This window comes from Anser brachyrhynchus (assembly GCF_964034855.1).
Source record: "Anser brachyrhynchus genome assembly, chromosome: 19".
Classification (NCBI taxonomy): Eukaryota; Metazoa; Chordata; class Aves; order Anseriformes; family Anatidae; genus Anser; species Anser brachyrhynchus.
In genome coordinates this window covers 5,355,202-5,374,595 of record NC_137712.1, presented here as the reverse complement: position 1 = coordinate 5,374,595, position 19,394 = coordinate 5,355,202, and the positions used below count along the sequence as shown (strand labels likewise).

General features: G+C 45.9%; 1 protein-coding gene across 7 annotated transcripts in view; it reads right to left on the bottom strand.

The window, feature by feature from the left end:
- RAPGEF1 (Rap guanine nucleotide exchange factor 1) overlaps window positions 1-19,394 on the bottom strand; it is a 90,034-nt gene that overhangs the window by 55,942 nt on the left and 14,698 nt on the right. For all 7 annotated transcript variants that reach the window (XM_080562231.1, XM_080562236.1, XM_080562230.1 and 4 more), the window contains one exon: window positions 554-693. In XM_080562231.1, the coding sequence (XP_080418357.1) occupies window positions 554-693 (140 nt within the window). The remainder of the gene's footprint in view (window positions 1-553; window positions 694-19,394) is intronic.

Genomic DNA, 19,394 nt, shown 5'->3' with positions numbered 1-19,394 from the left:
AGAGGAGATAACACTGATAGGTTTGTGCTGGGAAGGAGTGCCCAGCCCTCAGCTCCTACAGGGCGTGAAGTATGTTGGACGCGAGGACCAGTGTGCTGGAATCAGCTGCTCCTTCAGTGCGCCTGGTTGACTCTCCCTGCTAACGTCATCAGAGATTGCGCACGTCTTTGGACGAGCTTCAAGGATTTGCTCACCTAGGTTTGGGGTTTTTTAAAGGATCACGCCCCAAAACCAGGCAGTCATTGGGAAGCTGTAAGAATAATCATAGGGTGTGCACGTTGGGAGGATGTCAGGCATTAAGCTACATTCCGTAAGGAGATGTTTAAATAATGATGGAAGGAGGTCTCATCAGCATCTCAAAAAAAGAAAATACATCTCTTATTGCATAGTTTGTAACTAACCATAAAGTAACCCTGAAGTTCCCTGACATATCTGCGGAATTCTGTATGGCACAAAGTCACACGCTGGAAGCAGGGCTGCAGATTTTGACAAACTGAGTACCAGCAAGCAAGAAACCAGCAAGACTAATAGAACATGTCCTTCATCTGCTTACTTTGTTCGCTGACTTCTCTGGCGTTTTCACTGTCAGGTCAGCTTGCTTTCCTTTCTTTGAAGGGGTCCTCTTTATTTTTGGTGAATGAAACTTGCCCTTCAACTTCATAGTGAACGAGGAGAGATGGGAACGCTCAGAATCTAGAAAGACACAGAAATGCGTTACTGGATTAGGGTGAAGTTGCTGAAAACAGGGAAATTGTGCTACAGCATTATCTGGAAAACCAGCCTACGAAAAACATTGCAACCATGTAAATTTATTGAGTGGAACAGGATAAAAAAAAAAATGTGGCTCTTTATTATGTTTCCAACCACAATATCACCACCATTTCCTGCTTCCCCTCGGAGGCAGCAAGGCTGAAGTGCCAAGGCAGGAACAGCAGGACTGCTGTTGCTCTGCGCCTTGGAGAGAGAAGGAAAAACTCCTCTCTGAAAAGCACTTATCTCCAGCAGGTCCCAGAGTACTTCACAAAGGAGGTAATCACTGTCCTTCTTTTGCAGCTGAGGATACTAAGTCAAGGGGATGAAGTGGCTTGTTCACACAGCAGGGGAAGAACCTGGGCTGCCTGAGCTCCTGCTCGCGGGGTCAGGAACCACCCTGGCCACGCAGGCAGCTTCAGGAAAGGAAAGCACAGTCCGACCTCACACCCTTCCCAGGCTGCTGGTCCCTAGCTCTACCCGCTTGGTAGCACTGTTTGGTTGAAGCTCTATGAAATATCTGAACGAAAACACCAGCCCCTGTCACTCACTGTGGATTTCACACCCGAAGTACCAACACAAACCACGAGAACAGAAGGAACCACTCGGCGCTGGTGCATCCCCGAAGAAGCTTAATTACAGAACTGCTCAAAGCTTTTGAAAATCGTATTTTCAACGGTTTCTGATCATCTGAAAGCAGAAGTCTCAAAGGTTTGCAGTCGTGCCACATGCAGACTTACTGTTGCAATGTATTTTTATCTGTTCAGCCAGCAAGCTAAATAAAACTATGCTGCCTTGCAGACAGCAATTGCAAATGTATTTTAAGCAAACAGCACTTTAATAAATGAAGGTTTAAATTGCTCTCTAGTGACCCAGATAATTCAACAGAAGATACTGAACTTATCTTTAACTACATTATCAAGAAAAGTAAGCAGTTTTGCTGCATGTTTCATTTTTCTTTTGCATTATTTGGGAATTGACTGTGCTGCCTGTACTGAGTCAAAACAGCACAGCCGCTGTACGCAGCACTGCACCACCTCGTTAGCATGCAGCCTGCGAGCAGAAAAGGCTGCTGAGTCAAACCTAGCACCCAGCAGCTAAATACCACACCAGCGCGAGCACCACTCCTAATACTCAGAATTTACCTAACCACAGCCTGAAGGAAGGAACCTGCGCTCGTCTCCCTGTAAGGGCTGTCTCCCTTTAAACGCGTTTTCCCGACAAGAGTGTTAAGACCCTACTATTAACACCTTCACCGCAGCCAAAACTCCAGTTAGTCGGGTCCTCCGCATCAAACTTTTTCAGACGTGCTATTAATGGAAAGCTGCATCAGCACCAATTATAATCCAGTCTGGCTGCAGACCCGTTCTCCATTTACAGGGTTCTCCAAGTTTTCTTTGTATCATAAAGTCCCGTTTAATGCACTGGGGAGGGAGGCGCTAAAAACCTTGGTCACTGCAGATAAACCCAGACATATCAATTGGCCTCTGAAGAATCGCGGGCAGCAGCTGGCACCCTAACTTAGCAACAATTTACGTCATTGCTTTACATCCTCAAGGGGATCTCCAAACCTTTAAAACCTCTCCGGCTCCACAGTGTTGAAGGTCACCACTGAAAACAGCCCCTGGCTGCTGCGATAATGCTCTCGTGCTCCACAAAAAAACAGTGTTTATTTGGTACGTCGTGTGAGAATTGCTATACATGTGCAGGTATGCATGCTTGCCAAAAGAAGTCATGGCTCAGACTTTATTTTTAAAAGAACTGGCAATTACAATAATTATTCTACAGGGAAATGACAACCAATTGTGTCTGGCTCCTCCATGGACAGCAGTGAGATCAAAACTGAGTGAGACAACGTACAGTACCTACAAAACCCTTGGTTGCTTATGGTGATAATTTAGCCTTGGAGAGACAAGAAATTAGGAAGGGAGGAAGATTTCAGAAGGTTGCAATTTCCATTTCTCCTTCCCACCAGACATCTCTACCCAACTTTGGTAAGCATACGAGCAGTTGAAGCAGTAAGAGTGCATGGTGAGGAACCTCACAAAGGCGACGTCTTGTCAGTGAAGAAAGTTTCTCTTCTGCTGACAGCAGCCTAACCACTGCCCTTCGCTCTCTTTACCTTTCTGCCACATCCAGCGCTGAATCGCTTGCACGGCTGTGCTCCGAGGAGACACAGATCTATGGAGCAAGGACAGGAACAAGTGGCTGGAGCAGAATGGGAACTTCTTAAAATAGTACTAATGAAGTAAAAACAGTTGACGTTTGCAAAATAAAGGTTATTGTGTGAACAGCCCTATGAGGACCTAGTTCGACGATCACACATTCATGCAGCTTTTTACTACTGTCTTTCCATCTACAATAGGCGTTTTCCAGATCTCATCTGCTCATGAGTTTCTGATGCATTTGTAGTTAAACAAATGAGTCACAAACCAATATGCTCTTACACTCAATTGCACATAGCACTTAAAATAGCGCTCTTCTTGTTCCAAGCACATTGCAAACGTATCTATCTCACCCTCAAACAGTTGGGTCTTAACCTTATTCTGCAGATGGGAAGCAAGCGCAAAGGTGAAGCAACTTGTCTAAACAGAGCACAGAGTGAGTCGGTGGTTCTGGTGCAGAATCTCTCCATTTCCAAACATCAAAATCACACTGCAGTCCCTGGTCCCTCTTCCGATATTCATGAGTCAAGCTGTGGAGCTCCTGTGATGATATTCACTGACTGCCAACAGACATTCAGCATGATGGGCTTTAAGGCTTTCAAGCAGATACATCATTCAAGCACTATGAACAGAATTTGCATTTTAATGAATTTGGATGAAGTGGTATAAAAGAGAAGTTGCACTGAAGTAAGAATGTATTCTAGATCAAAGGTGCAAGTGACCGAAGCTTTTACAGATGAAGGCTAAAACTCTCCTGCAAGAAGCACGGCTGTGCGAGACTTCTTAGACTGGTTACCATTGGTCTGCTTTGAGAAGCTCACTTTCTGTACACCACATCCCATTTAAGTATGTAACATGTCCTACATCTGCCCAGTTAAAAGTTCAAACAGCACAGAATGCCTTCACTGATTCAATAATTTGATAACGTACACAGAGAAGAAGAAAACAGAGCCATGACAGTGCTCAAAACGCTTTTCCTGTCCCTCTGCACCTTCCTGCCAGCCTACAGTAAGCAGGCTCTCAATGCAGCCTTGAGGTCGTTCCTGAGCTCAGCAGTCTGCCCATCAGAAATCACCGTTGTACTACTCCCCCACCTCCTGTTGATGGATACCCAGCAGCGTTTCACTGAATTCCAGCACCACCTTCTGAGCTTCTCTTTCTCCTTTCTGGGGTGCAGAAGTAGGGTACCTGTATTTCTATGCGTAGTCCAAACATTGGTAAGATGAATGGGAAAAGACAGGGTAATAAGCTGGATGTGGCAATTTCAACTGGAATGGGGGAAAAAAGATACCGCTGTATCAAAGCCTTTCTCTCTCAAAGGAACTGCTGACTTCCCATCCCCTCGTATGTCATGTCTGGACGCTTTGCTGCCGCACACCACTGGAAAAAAAAAATCCCTTCAAAATTACTACGGATTTGAGTTTCTTATTTCTGACCGGGAGTTTTAATACATCACCCACTTCACGGCTAATTCCATCTCCCTATTAATAAGGCTCCTGCTCTGCTGGGTTTGAACATGCTCCAGCTGTTGAGTCAGGGCCTCGCTGGGCTCAAAGCTCGTGTCCCCGAGGTGGGCCCACACACCAGACACAAGAAGCCTTGCTCGATGCTCCGGCCCAACGTGGCCCTGCCGCCGGGCACATCTGAGGCCTTGCTGGCCGAGCAGGGACGCGCACCTCCATCCACCACAACATGGCCGTGCTTCCCGCTGGTTTGCTGAGAGCTTGGCCTGAGGAGGAATAACCAGAGATTTCAAGCGGTAGGGGGTTAAGGGGCACGAGGGAAGGTGGATGAATCAGCTTACGCGCTTGAGTGAAGAAACCGGAGTGCTCAGGGGAAGGCCGGCAGGTCAAAGCCCAACGGCTACGCCACCACTGCCATGGCGAAGCGGTTGTTTCCCACTTGGGTTCGAAAGAACACCAGAATGAAGTCAAAACACTCACGGTGAATTCCACCAGCCTGGCCTGGCAGCGTATTATTTACTTTGAAGTCAAACGGAAAGTTCAGCGCCGTGCAGAGCTCAGTCACTGCAGACTTTCCCGGCCACCTCCCGCGTGAGCTGCGAGCACCGCCCCGTCTGATGGGAGCTTGTAAAGGGTGGACAAGCGAAGCCCCCTTATCTGCCTCTGGACTTCTTGGTAAGGTTTGTGTTACTACGGCACTGCTCGACGACAGGCGGGCTGCAACTGCATGGATGTGCATTTTAACAGTTCACCTTGGGTAGTATTGGGATCATAGTGAATAAATAAAAAATAGTGTTTTTCGTAAACTACAGGATACAGTATCATATCTATCCCTCACCTGAAAAACGAAACCCTTCATCTTCTCTCACTCTTTATGTGCTCACATACAGAAATCGTGAGGCTTTAGAGGAGACAAAACCTTTAAAAAGGGTTAAAGTTCATTTTCCAGCTTGCACTGATTCTCCAGGCTCGTTAGAAAGAACGAAGTAGTCTAAAATCTTATCCCACAAACGGTTCCCTTTTTAAAGGCCATTTGGGTCTCTGCTGGATGCACATATTTAAAAGCTATCAGATTAAAAATAACAGAGAACATCTCTCCCAGTGTCGTAACGAAGCCATTGTGCTCATTTTTAATCAAGCGCTCCTGCCATTTGTGCCACGAGTCCTTTGAACACAGAGGTGACTTATGTAATGAATTACACAACAATGCCCATTAAAATGGCATTTGTTCCCTTGGGCACAGCTCGATCATTTGTGGAAGACAAAAGGCAAGTTGCAAGGCTTCAACTAAAACCTCGCTGACAGGGACTTTAAGGGTTCAGAAGCAAAAGGGAAAAATAATGAGGTGTAGTTCAAAACGACCTTTCTGCTGGGCCTGCCCACTTGGTGCTGCGGCGCACTACCGAACGAGGCAGCAGCGATGGGGACGGGTTCCTGCTCCTCCAGACCCAATTCTGCTGCCAGGAAAACAAGAGGACAATCAGTTCACGATGGACAGATAAAGAGTTACTGACTATAATTGCAAAATATACTGCAAAGCATGGATCTGTAAAGATTTTAGATGAATATTACCAGATTTCCCAGCCACCTTCCTTCCACCTTCGCTTTAAGCAAAGGGCTTATCTAATGGGCACTTGTAAGTACACAGAGCTGTGGGGCCTTTGCCCTAACTGAAAGCTCTCCAGTAACGCAAACACTAAAATAAGAACAAATAAAGGAAAACCGAAGCCTCTGAGCTGTGCAGAAATGTTGCTCTAACCAGAAACTCCCCAAGCATCCTCCAGCAGCTGAGCCCCTCCGCAGAGGAACTGCCAGAAGGACAGACCTGAAGCTCATCGGCGTGCTGTGGACAACGCGGGGCTAAGGCAGGGGCCCTTTTCCAGTCCTTTTGTGATGGAGGGCACCTGTTTTTCTTGAGACAAGAAGTTCCAGCCTGTCACCGCATGTGTACGATGACAGAGAGGAAGCACGAGGCTTCCAAGGAGGGTGAAAGGAACAGAACAGGAGGGGAACCCCAGACACGCTCTTGGCTTTCGCACCTGCCCCGCACAGCTCAGTTCTCCATCAGCAGCTTTCTGCCACATTTCACGCCCCCTTTCTCAAAAGTCCTAGGGATGTTTCAGAAGTCTAAAGATGCTGATACGCAGCACTCGCGTAACGCTGTAGGTTCTCAAAAGGATGAGCTGAGATCCTGAACACAGAGAAGACGGAACAGAATTTAAATATCCCTCTTAGGTGTCTGAGCACATCACTGCTGCAGGACACGCCGCAGAAGCCTCACACCCATCACTTCCACCCAGCAAGTTTACTTCTCTCAACTTTGCCATTACCCACAGAAGCAAAGCGAATTTATCCAGAGACCAAAAAAGACCCGGTAAGGGCTTCAGAAAGAAAAAAAAGAAAAAGAAAGGGAGGGTCCCGTGTCAATCAGGAAGCGTGCCCACCCTAACCTTTGTACCCTAGGTGGAGCTGGCCGCGAGCTGCTCCAAGGCCCTCTCCAGGGAATTTGTTTGCTAGGAGAGCGGCCAGGTTTTGGAGGAAAACGGCAGAGGAGGGGCAGCCTGAGAATCAAACAATGGCTCTCGAGTGCTGGAGAAACTTTTCCTTTAACATCACGTCACCTTCGAAGCAGCCAGCATTTGGAAGCGGAAAGACCGACTGCCCTTTTTCTTTTTTGGCAACATTACAGTGAATGAGCATAAACCAGCGAGCATTAATGATGTGCAATGACAGCACACAAACTTCTATGGAAAAGGGAGGCTCAGTTCCCTCTCAGCTGGCCAGGCTCTGCTCAGTGACTCACAGCCTTCATTATTTTTTATGCCGCCCTCTGGGGCCTCCAGAGGAAGCAAAACATTTTTATTTGTCAGAGAGCACATTTTTATTTTTATTTTTTTTTTTTCTAAGCAACCATGAATGAGACATCTCCAGCTGCAGCAACCTCATGTGGAAAGAGCTCGCAGTGTTTGCAAGGGAATTGGGAGACGCACAGGGCAGCTTATCAATTCAGCCACGTTTCCCGACTGCAGCAAAAAGGATTGGATCAGTCAACAACATTAATTTTATGGTACGTTAGTGGTACAGGTCTTCTTCCTTCCAGCTGCATGTTTGGAAGCAAATCTTCAGTGAGGAAGAGAGGATGCACGACACCGAGCAGCAAGTTCGGAGCAGCTAGTAGTGTTACCTCCTAGTCCTCTTTTAGCCTGGAATATTTCAGAATAGAGGAATCACCGTGCATGCAGACACACAAACTAGGAATCCTTTAGCTGCTGAAAACTGCTACGCTACCCAACTGGTTTGCAGGAAAAAAGAAAAAAAAAAAAAAAGGACAAAGCTACAATTAATTGAACAAGGAAGGAATTTACAGGAACGGAACTTTGCTACCCAAGTTCAGTTTCCTCCAGCACACCAAAGCCATAAGACTTCTTTCTGAAAGATGCTGTAATGTATTGATAAGCGGCAGTCGGGACTTCTGCTCTGCTTTATCTGACAGAGTCGCTCCAGCAGGCCGGTTCCCTATCAGCTCGCAAGCAGAAACGCTGCCGTTTACCGAATCACTAGCAAACCTTTGTGCGGCATCTGGCGAGTCTCTGGTAATTTCCCATTTAAGTACTGATTTTGCACAGCCCTGCGAGCCCGAGAGAGCTAATGGGATTACAGCACTGGTAACACGACTCGTGGCTCCCCTGTGCCAGCAACACTAAAACAACACAAGAGTCGAGCAGCCTCCAACATCAACAGGACTGCTGGGGTCCACGCTCACCCTGGTCTTGCAGCAAAACCACCGAGGCTGCTAACTAAACATTTAGTTTTAAATTGGAAAAACAAAAAGAATCCAGCTACAGGGCATAGATTCTGCATTACTTCAGCAAGCAGCTCTGAACGCAGAAGTCACAACGGTTGCAAGGGAGTCTGTGTTCACCAAACATGACTTAATATGGGGTCCGTGGGCATCCCCACTCGTCTCACGGCTTTATGAGGATATAGTCATGACAGTGATTCAGACATCTAAAAATAAAGCCCTGCAGGCTCGAGTATGCCTGTGCAGTACCTGAGTCACTCCATGCTGCAGGGAGAGTGCAAGCCACAGCTAAATCGTTTCATTCAGCTGCTGCCACGGCCCAGCAAAAAGCCCTGCCACCCCTGCCACCCAGCTCAGCTTCAGCTCTGCCTCCCCTCTTCTCGTTTTACATTTACACTCTTCCCACACTGAAAAAATCTTTGCTAGACTTGTGTTTCAGTCGGACGGCTGCTAGCTTTGAAACTCAGACCTGAAAAGCTGTAAGCTGGTGTTGCTGGAGCTGTTTATCCATCTCCAAGGTGACAAAATGTTGTCACCCGCGCTCTCCAGGACAGCGAGAACCACCGCGTTATTTTAGATGCTTTAGGGAAAAGCCTAATTGCTCGCAACCTGCCCGCAGGTTCAAAAGCTGAAAAACAAGGTAGTAAATGAGTCGTGAGTTCGCACTGGTCCCACAGCACCAGTTTTGAATGGAAAACAACTCAGCCTTCTTTCATCCTTGGAGAGAAACCTCAGCTCCCATTCATTAGGCGATGGAAAAGAAAAGCTGGCTCGGATCTGCCTGACACAATTTCCAGTTGCTTTGGACACTGCTAATTATAGTCATTTTATTTTTGACCTCTGATTACAGACTCTTTACACATTCAGTCTGAACTGCAAAGCTAGCCCTTGTGTTCTAGTAGGCTTGGGAGTAACATTATACACTGCCCAAATGGCACTCCCCACACTCCTCTGGGCTGCGCTCAAGAAATAAGATCAAAACATGGAAAATATGTGCTTAAACATGCTCGATTTTATTTCCTTCTTTAGCGAGTGCCGTAGATTAAGGGCAACAGTCCAGGTGAGAATGTGATGTAAGCTCTTTTCCATGAATGCTAGGGGATGAGCTAACTCCTCGTTTCTCCCTGTTCTGACTAGCGCCGTGTCCCCGGGGCTCAGATGCTGAAACGCAGATATTGGGTTCTGTAAGATTAAACAAGTCTGCACACCTCCGCCGCACCATGCTGGGGGCTCACATTTCTGCAAGGGAAAGACAGATAAGTCCCAGGAACCGGGCCAGCACCACCTCCTAAAGCAGCACTGCGAGACCAGTGTAAACTTCCCTAATATTGCTTACCCCACAAAAGCCGGCATCGCAGGAGGGCTATGCAAATCGCTCGCCTTTGAAGCGCTCCGCGCTGCGGCCCCGAAGGGCCAGCTCTCTATCTCCACATACAGAGGCAAGCGTGTGCGCAAAGCGATAGAGCAGCACTGCAGGTGTGAGATTTCGGATGTAATCAGGTCAGAAGCTGCTCTCGCGTCGTTGTAGTGCTGCTTCCACAAAGGGTTAAGAAGCTGCAGGCCACAGCCTCGGTTCTGCACCCTATTCTGCACCTGATAGGATCTGCAAACAAACCACCGCTTTTATTGCCTGCCTACAGGCAGTAGGAAATTTTAGTCTTCTATAAGCACAATTTGAAACATCAGTGCCTCCAGCAAAGGGAAACCAAGATGTTAATTGAACTGAGCAGCCCAGGAGGAAGAGGAAATACTAACCCTCATCTTTGTTAGCTGCAGGATTAGCACATACCTAGACCGTCAGGAAACATAAGGTAGCTTAAGCAGTCTAAGTGAGATGTCCATCTTTCACACCACTGCACATAAACATTAAAAGGTGCTTTAGCAGTAAACAATTCTTTGTGGCAATTCCATTTCATCCTACCTCCCCCTGCCTGAACTAAAACTGCCTGGTTACATCACTCCCACAGATAACAGGTTTCAAAGCGAAGGCTACAAATACCTGCAGTTCTCCTCTCTCTTCCCAGCAAATCCAGACTTTAAAACAAGCAAAATATATTTTTTTAAAAAGACAGAGAACAACGAACTTGTGCAGAGGCAAACCCTTACAGATCCGTACAAGTGTCAGCAGCAGCACTGCAGGAATCTGAAGAAAGACACGCTGACTACAACGCAATCAAGCCTTTTGAAGCCTTAAGGCCTCGCTAGCATGGAAACACTCACTAGAATTTTACCTGTTAATTTAGTGCTGAAGAAAAAGCAACTATTTCCCAGCTATTTACGAGTATTACGTTGCCTAATGCGGTGATGAGTCTGAAAACCCACTTAAGAAGGGGACAGCTGAGCCTTAGTTCACTGGAGCTTAATTCTTTGCTCGAGTGCAACCTTATTTCTTGTAATCACCCTGGCTGTCTGTATTTAAGCAGTTCCTGGAAATTACCAAAAGTGGGCCCTACTAAGAACCAGTTTCTAATTTTTATTGAGCTTCCAGTTCACTGATACAGGAAGTCAGCTTGCCTTTCAAGAAGAAACACCTTTAATGCTAACATACAGCAAACAGGGTGGTAGGTAAAGGGAGCTAAAACAAGGCATGTATTTTACCAAAATCAAAGCTGAACCTTATCTCAGCATCTCTTTACACTCCATGCTGAAACAATTCTTTTATCACTGAATAAATCTGGAATTACCAGCTCTGGGAGCGAGGTTTTACCAGCAGCCCCTTCCCTCGGCTATCACATCCCCTGCAGAGCAGGGCGTCAGGTTTCAGAAGCGAGCTCCTGCCCACGGGACCTACCTGCCATGGGGGCACAGGGCGAACGCGTTCAAAGGCCACGATCCACTCCACGTGAAAAAGCACGTTTCAAAGCCACTGCCCAGATTATGTGGCAGAGAGACTTTAGGAATCTATAAATAAGAAATAACTTTCTACGGTACTTAGATTTAATTTTGGTTTTGACAAAGCAGCGAAACCACAACTGCCAAAGCTATTTACGTCTCCGCAAAACAACGGGCAATGGTCTGGCGATCCTGCTGACCAGACCCGCAAGGTGGATCGATAACGATTTCAGCTGGTGGTACACTGTGCAATATTTTGGGGGCTCATTTGGTCCATTTGGCAAGTGAGGAGCAGTCTGCCAGGAGAAACTTCAGCCCAGGAGGCCCCAGGACGTGTGCGGGGTCTGGCGGCCCCAGGTCGGGCTACGCCCCAGCGCGCCCAGAGAGTGCTTGCTTTTCCGTCGGGCTAAGCCTGCTGCTTTGTCAGAGCTTTAGCCTGATTAACTTCATGCTCTTTCGGTGTCAAACCCATTCAGTGACATACTGACTTCTGCAGCGGATTTAGCGTTTCATGGCAGCTGGGCTCAAAAAGACACAAAGGCGTGCTTATAAAAACATCTCTGGTGCCGTTCTTACAGGGGTAAATACCTCCCAGACCTTCTGCATTTAACCTCACCATCTGATAACGCACGACCACCCTGTGCAAGCTGCAGCTCTGTCCCAAGGGAAACTGTACTTCCCCTCATCAGAAACCGAGAGCCTTCAACTGGGTCCAGCCAACGAGCCAAAAAAAAAAAAAATTAAACAAAAATCACGCTGCAGCGTGGCGACAAGAAACCCTGTAAACCATGCGCCAACCACCACCTGTAATGCTGCAAGGAGAACTGACTTTGTAGGATGCACGTTTAATAATTCCATTTTGCAGTATATGAAGCATCTAGGACTAAGCTTTGTGGCAGCCTAGCTAAATATTATAGCTTTGTAATTGCTACCTAATATCACATGAATTAAAAAACACTTATGCCTGGGATAGTATCTCTCTAGGACACTGCAATAAGGAAAAAAGGGGGGGGGGCACTGCTAGCCCTCAGACCTTGACATTTTCTCTATTCTTATCTGACGATTCACAGTGTGCACATGAAGAGGAATAAAGAAGGAGGAATATGAGGAGATAGGGTGCTGCTCGGCAGTAGTCCTGTACCATGGGAGAGGGGTGCAAGCAGCCGAACACTGCAACCATCGACTGCGGGACCTCAGCAAACACCTGCTCCCCACAAGGAGCACTCTCCCGCTACGCCCTGCACGGTCTCACGGCAAGATTTCAGATCTGAGCTCGGACCTCGTTTATTTTAGTATACATTCTGGGGAAGCTCCCCTTTCCTCTCCGCCCTATTTACAGACTTACCCTACAAAATCAACTCGCCTCCCTCCCCAGTTAAGGAGGTAGGTGTCCCCCTGTTGCCCTCCCTGTACTCATTAACCTTGCTCAGATGCTCAGCAAATAACGCTCAGCTACATCCGCTTCTGAACTGCTGATTCCTGTAGAAGAATGACAGATGGAAGGTATCTTTCCCACTCCATTTCTGGCAACTCTGCACTCGGGAACGTCTTTGAATGCACTAAATGTGCCATCATTCTTCATTAACCTGAAAACCAACTATGTAACTTACACAGTATTGCAAAACACGAAAATGTCTCAAAAAAAAATATCTGGAAGAGGCACGTTGACTTGGGAAAACCCGCTTCATAAAAATACATTAGGAGCCCCAAGTTCCTCCAGAGGCGACTCCTACAGCCTCTGTGACTTTGAACAACACAGAGCATTTCCACATCCATCCTGAACATTGTATTATACACAAGCCATAGACCCAAAAAGCTCTCAACAAAACTGCTTGATTGCTATTTTATTTAAAAACCTGAACAAAACACCGTATATAGCAGTCACAACATTAAGTTATGAAGCTGAACCCATTCATATGGAAACTTCGAAAGAAGCCCCTCAAAGAAGACGTTTTCAACAGCGCTTCAATCACTTATAAAAGAGAATTAAAAATCTATAGAAAATGCTTCCTTGACTTCAATACTTCATGCACAGTGAGGATAATTTGCTATTCGCTGGCAGAGAACGGAGCAGGAGAAGAGCTGAGCTGTTTTTCTGGCAGCTGTAAGAATCTATACTTTAAGGGAGATCACTTGAAACCGTAACACACCAGTAATTTATCATGATAAAATGCAATAATGCTCAAAGCCACAAGAACCTTACAATTTAGACTTCCAAATGAAAGGGCTTTTCCACCCAGGTAAGTCAATTCAAATCAAGGCGAAGGTTGGGAACACAAGCATCACATTCCCAATTAACTTCCTATTGTAAATGGGTTTAGTTTGGAAAAAAACTGTATACTTGCAAAGTGGATTAAGCTAATTAGGAGCCAAATTGGCAATAAAAGGAAATATTTGGGATAATTCTCATATATATGGGAAGCTGTTTCTTAAAGATTACAAGATAAAGTCCAGCTTTGCTGAGCAAAAGTAGCTGACAAACCTCCAAGGAGGAGATTTTTCTTGCAGGCGCTCTCCCTAACACCCAGTGGCCTGCTCACAAAATTTTTGCACTTACTTCTTCTTTTCCCCCTCAAGAACATCACAGTTTGTAAGAGCATTCTTATTTATTCTTTTCTGTTTCTTTAAAGGACACTCCTGTGGTATGATAAGGAATCAGGAAACCAGAGGAACTAAACCCATTCCTTCACAACATAAAACCAACGTATTCTACTGTAAAGGAAATTCATGGTTTGTGCTCTCCCGTTAGGAACCACGTCTAAATTTGCAAAACCATCCAACCAAGAAGCGCCAGCTCTGCTGAAATACTTTGCCCATTCACACACCCAGTGGAAGGCAAATCAACTGCAGACCTAGCAGCAGAGCTCTAGGATTTTGTTAAGACTTGAGGCTGAACTAAGCCTAACCTACCACCAAACAGGCATCTAGGAATTTACACGGGAATTTGCAGAATGTTTCTTTCACCCCTTTAATGTCAAATCCGCCACCTCTGTGTCTCTGAAATGACCGTGTGGTGGTTTTTCATTTTATACAGCCATAAATTCATGGCACAAAAGGATAAGCTGTGGGTAGTCAGAGCAACTGACACTTGCCATCAGCCACATGAAGAGCTAATGCAGAACAGATGTAAAAACATGTCACTGTTGGTGGGAGACCTACCTGGAGGCTGGCAGCTCGATTCCTGATGTCACCGTGACTGACAACAAAGGACAAAAGGACTAACCACGATCCTGAAGCCGCATAATATTCCTATAATCTGCTGGAAGCGTGCAGTGCCAGTCACCGGGCAGCAGGTAGTAAACAGTTTGGCAAAGCTGTCCAAGCACTAATCAGGTTACTGGAAAGAAACAACCGATGCTCACAGCAAATGAGCCTGCACAATCAATCTCGCCATCCGTAACAAGCTCTCCAGATGTAACAGTAGGAATGCTTACAGTCGTTTTCAACATTTTGAAGCAAGAAACCATTCCCTTATAGTCTTAATTAGCTCCCACAGCAAGACGGACTGGGATTTGGTGTCTCCATAAATTCTTACTGGCAGAGGATAAAGAAACATTAGTTTTCCAACCTTACGTTTACCAGGCTTATTTCATAAAATTAGTAGCCAAACCAGAGTGTAATAATGAGAGATCTCTATTTGGAAACAATATTTTGTCTGGAGAAAAAAAGCCACCATTTTCATTATAATACCCATAAATCACTTTATTTACAGATTACAGCTTGGGGACTCGGGGCCGATTTGGTGATAGGATTTCTCTTCTATTTGCATCATATCAGCATCTGCTCTCTTCACGTGAAAACAAAAAGCTTCCCAAGGACATTATAGCGCTTTCACTGAACCACCCATATCCCCAAAAGTCTGCCTAGTTTGGTTAGTTATAAATACAACACATTTTGCAGCAATTCCTATCGTTTTAGTATTGAAAGTATGCAGCTGAGTATTTTCAGCACTGACTGGTAGAGCAGCTCTTGTTCAACAAATGTAAAACACTTCTTTATTGGAAAAGCTGAAGTCAAATGCTCCAGGATTTCCTTCAGAAAGTGATCGCGAGGCAAAGTGATGGGCACGCAAGGTGACTAGGAGCAAGTAGACTCAAAGGCACACCTTCCTCTCGCTGGACTTGTTTCTGCTGTTCAATTATACTGTGGCAGACATCATTAGTTAAAGGATTTTCACACACCTAAGGAGCCAAGTCTGGCAGTGATTTTTTTTTTTTAACATAACCATTTTACTCCTATACACACGCAGTGCTTTTAAAGAGGAGATCTGATTGTGCTGTGGTACTGTATCATGAAACAATCACCTCCAAGATAAAAAGAGCCAAGCATGAGAAAAATCACAACAGGAAGGAATTATAGTCCAGATATGAGAGGAAAGGACATTGCCTGCAGAGCATGCTAGGGGGTACACAGACCCCACTTAACTGCAAACAAGATTTCAGATTGGATTTTGCAGGTCAAATCTGAAACACAGAGAGTCACAATATTGCTGGGGGTAAACAGCTCCAGAGAGCATCACTGGTTCAGGAGGAGGTGGCTTCTACCAAACCACCATCACTTCAGTTCGCATCTTCTGGATGTCTATTAACACAAGGATCTTTTGTTATCTTAATGTCAGTCTTCCCATTTTATCTCCATAGAAGCACAGCCTAGAAAGGGAATTCCGGAGTTCAAGCCCATGCTCCTGCTGCATCTTAAAAATCACAGCACAACCACTATACAAAAGATCACCCACCGGGACTGGATGAAAAACGAGGGAAAACAAAACAAGGAAACCAAAGAAGGAAACAAAACAGACAAGGAAAATCCTTAAACAAACAGGGAGCATCTTTGAAATCCACTCAATCCGTCTACTTAAGCGCTGTTCATTCATGATAATCTTGATTTTCTATCTAGTTTTAAATTTTCAACAAAGTAAGCATCATTTCGTTTAAAAAATGACCTACATTTGAATTTCTATGTAACAGCACAGATGTACACAACGCTTTGCATGTTAAATACGTGGCTTTATAGCCGCTTAAATTTCACACGTGCCCCCTTTTTCAATAGTAAATCTGTTCTGACATTGCTTATTGTTACAGGATCTAAAAAGCACTGAGATACAGAGGGTGCCCGACATGAGAGTTTCGATAGCAAACAGGCTATCTACAGAGAAGCTCAACAGACAGGGGAGGAAAAAAAAGCTGCTCAGCTGTCACTCAGACTTTTTAATCAGGCTGAAACGCTTTGCTGCAGCGAGGGGGGCTCAATCTCTCCAGACCACATTGCCATCGCTCATGCTGCTTTCTTAATTAGCAGCGAGTGGACAACAGCTGTCAGTAGCCCGGAGGACAGAAAGTTATCAGCAAAAAGGGACGTGTGGTAAGGAGGGAGCCACGGAGCGGGCCTGTTAAATGTGTGAGTGGCCAACATTCGCAACAGCTCCGGCCGCAGCCGACATGGCACGCTGATGCATGGCCCCATAAAGCAACACTCAGAGGATGCTCTTCCTACTGGCTTTAGTCTGGTTGTTTTAACATACGACTAATTGCATTTTTCTTTTTTCTTTTTTTTTTTTTTTTTTGGTATTCCCATAACAGGAAAAGTTAAACTGAGAATAGGAGGAAATGGGAAGGCCATCCTAATGTCTCGATGGAAATATGTGGGGGTCACCGCAAAGGCACAGCGTAATGAAGTCTTCAAGCCTGCTCCTGAGGTTTTGAGCATAAAAGTTTTAACTCTGGGGAGGGGCAGGGGGGTAGGATTTCTAAATTAACAGAGAGAAATCTTAGCAGAAGACAAACTTAATCAGAGTCAACTAGAAGCTATGACCTCAAACAGCATGAAACAGAAAACCTCTGCCCAGTCGTTATCATTTCTGTGTTAGATTCCCATGAGCCTAAGTCATTGGTTATGACCTTTTTGTGACACACATTACTCCAACGTGGATCAAAAACAGACTTCTGTCCTAAAGAGGAAATACTGTCTGGTCAAGCCTACCACGTGGTTACCTGACAATTCCCTGGCTCACTGGATGATCACGACATTGGATGGTGGCCTGGCTTGGGCTAGGAGACCACACAAAGGAACATATGGTGGAAACCCTCAAGTTACTGCACTGTAAAGTTACAGTTCTTCAGCGGTTCCTGACTATATACAAGCTCCTTGTCCCCGACTGCAAGGGAAATACACTAGCTCAGCACACGCAGGAAAACCTCCCCGCCGTATTCCAGCACCTGAAATTCAGCAGAGCACATGAGCAGAGTTTGGAGGGTGCCTTTCTGGGCTGCCGAAGCATTGCTCATGCTGCATATGAGGTACATCGATGCTGGACCTGGAGCACTTCTCCCAGACCTCCACCACCGCCCGTCATGCTGCAGGAACAGCACAAGCTACTGTCCCTTTCTGGCTTTCAGCAGTTCACTGACCACAGAAACCACTGCATGGGAGTCCCATGAAGAGCGGAGCTTACCAGCACGACCCCATGAAACCCTTCCAGCGACGACGACAGCCCAGTTAGAGCAGCTGACTCTGTGCTTCTGGCTCTTGGGGAAACTACCTCGCTAGCAGAGGCGAGATGCAGGCTCAGCTCACAAAGAACAGAGGACGTTAAACATGAACTAAAAAAGAAACGCTTTTTCATTTCAAAGAAATAAAATAATAGCTTCCCTCTTGGACGGAATGATTGCTGCAATTTGTGGAAATGGGGGAACTCAATGTAATTTGTAAGCAATCAGACGCATTATTAAAATTGCTCACTGCCCATGCCTTAATGAAAATCTGCCATCTCCCTAACGATCACTTGAGCTTCTCCAAAGAAGGTGGACTTCTTTCAAATCTGGCTTTAGCCTATCCAGAAAGCATGAATTTGGAGCAATTTTCAGAAGCCTGTCTGGTAGGCTGAAGTTCTGGCACTTCTAAATACACATCGGCTTTGTGAGCTTGAACCTACACGAGGGAAGCGGGGCTGCAGATGGAACCATTTCCCCAAGCTGCCAGCAGACCAGCAACACATTTAAAAAACCTCATCAAATTAAGTGCTTAATTACAACTCAGACTTTGAGACTTTGGAAATTAGGATAATCTTCTGGGAAATTTATTAGTCTCCTGCAAAAGAAATTGCAACATACAAGCCAAAAAAAGCACAGAGCTTAGAGAGCATTATCCCATCAAATCACACCTTGTGCTAGATTCCTCACCCGAATTCCCAGAAGATATTTGAGGTGAGATCCTCGATTTAATTTCAGATTCCCAAGACTCAGTGAAAGATGAGGATCAACGTAAGCAGAATGCTAAATCATCAACAGTAACCTCAGGTAAAAAGTTGAGAAGCTTTTTTTGAGGAGCTGATGGAAAGCTGGCTGTGCAGGACCTTCTCACACTTGCTTGGTGAGCGTACCAGAGGCAGGGCCACAGCATGCACTGCACGAAGAAGGTCTCGACACAGTCACTCTCGCAGCCCCCTACGTTTACCCAGCAAAGCATGGCTCCGTCCAGCCTTGCCAGCTCCATTCCTCTAGGTGGCATGCTCTGTGCACACCTGCACTTCCCTACAAACAAGCGGTGCCACCACTTCACAGCACTGTCTGCCGCTCTCCCTGCCTGCTGAGATCTTGAATGCGTTAAAACATGATTTACCAACCCACTGAGAGGGTACACAGCTCTAGCGATGAACTGAACAGCCAGCAGAAGCTTATGGAGAAGTAGACATCATCCGTCCAAAGCAACAACTTAAACCCTAGCAGTAAATGAAGCAGAGGCAGAAGCTGTACTTACTGTTCTCGCCTCACTACAGACAGCACGGAGTCAAAGGGACAGAATAAGTGCTTGCATGATGCTCTGAAAACGTAAAGCTCTAGGTAAACGTTCAGGACTATTACTCATTTTCCTTTTTGATTCATGAAATTATTACACCAAAGGAAACTGAATCTTGTTTTCCAAATAAGCCAGAACACCCCCTATTTCCCCTTGCTACCACCCTCGTGAACCATCCCCTGACACATCACGCTCAGCTACAAGAGCAGTTATCTGTTGCTTGTGCAAGATGTACACGTACAGCCCGTGGCTGTGACACGTACCGCTATTTGGGGCACATCCCTCTACAGCTCCAGGACAACCCTGCTGAACCAAAACCTCGTGACACAAGCTCTCAGCCAGGACGCAGTACAAAAACCAATATATGCGTCAAAAAACTAGGAGAAACTAAAGGCGGGAAGAGGTGACAAAGACGAAATCACATCCTGGTGTCACAGACAACAAGGGACAATACAAAATAAAAAGCAATCAAACGCTGAGTTCAAGTGTAGGATGAAGGAAGTAACCCAGCCGTGGGCTGGAAATCCTGCAGAAGCTGAGCTAGGAAGGCTTTACATCGGGTCCCCTTGTGTACCAGGTCGGCTGCAG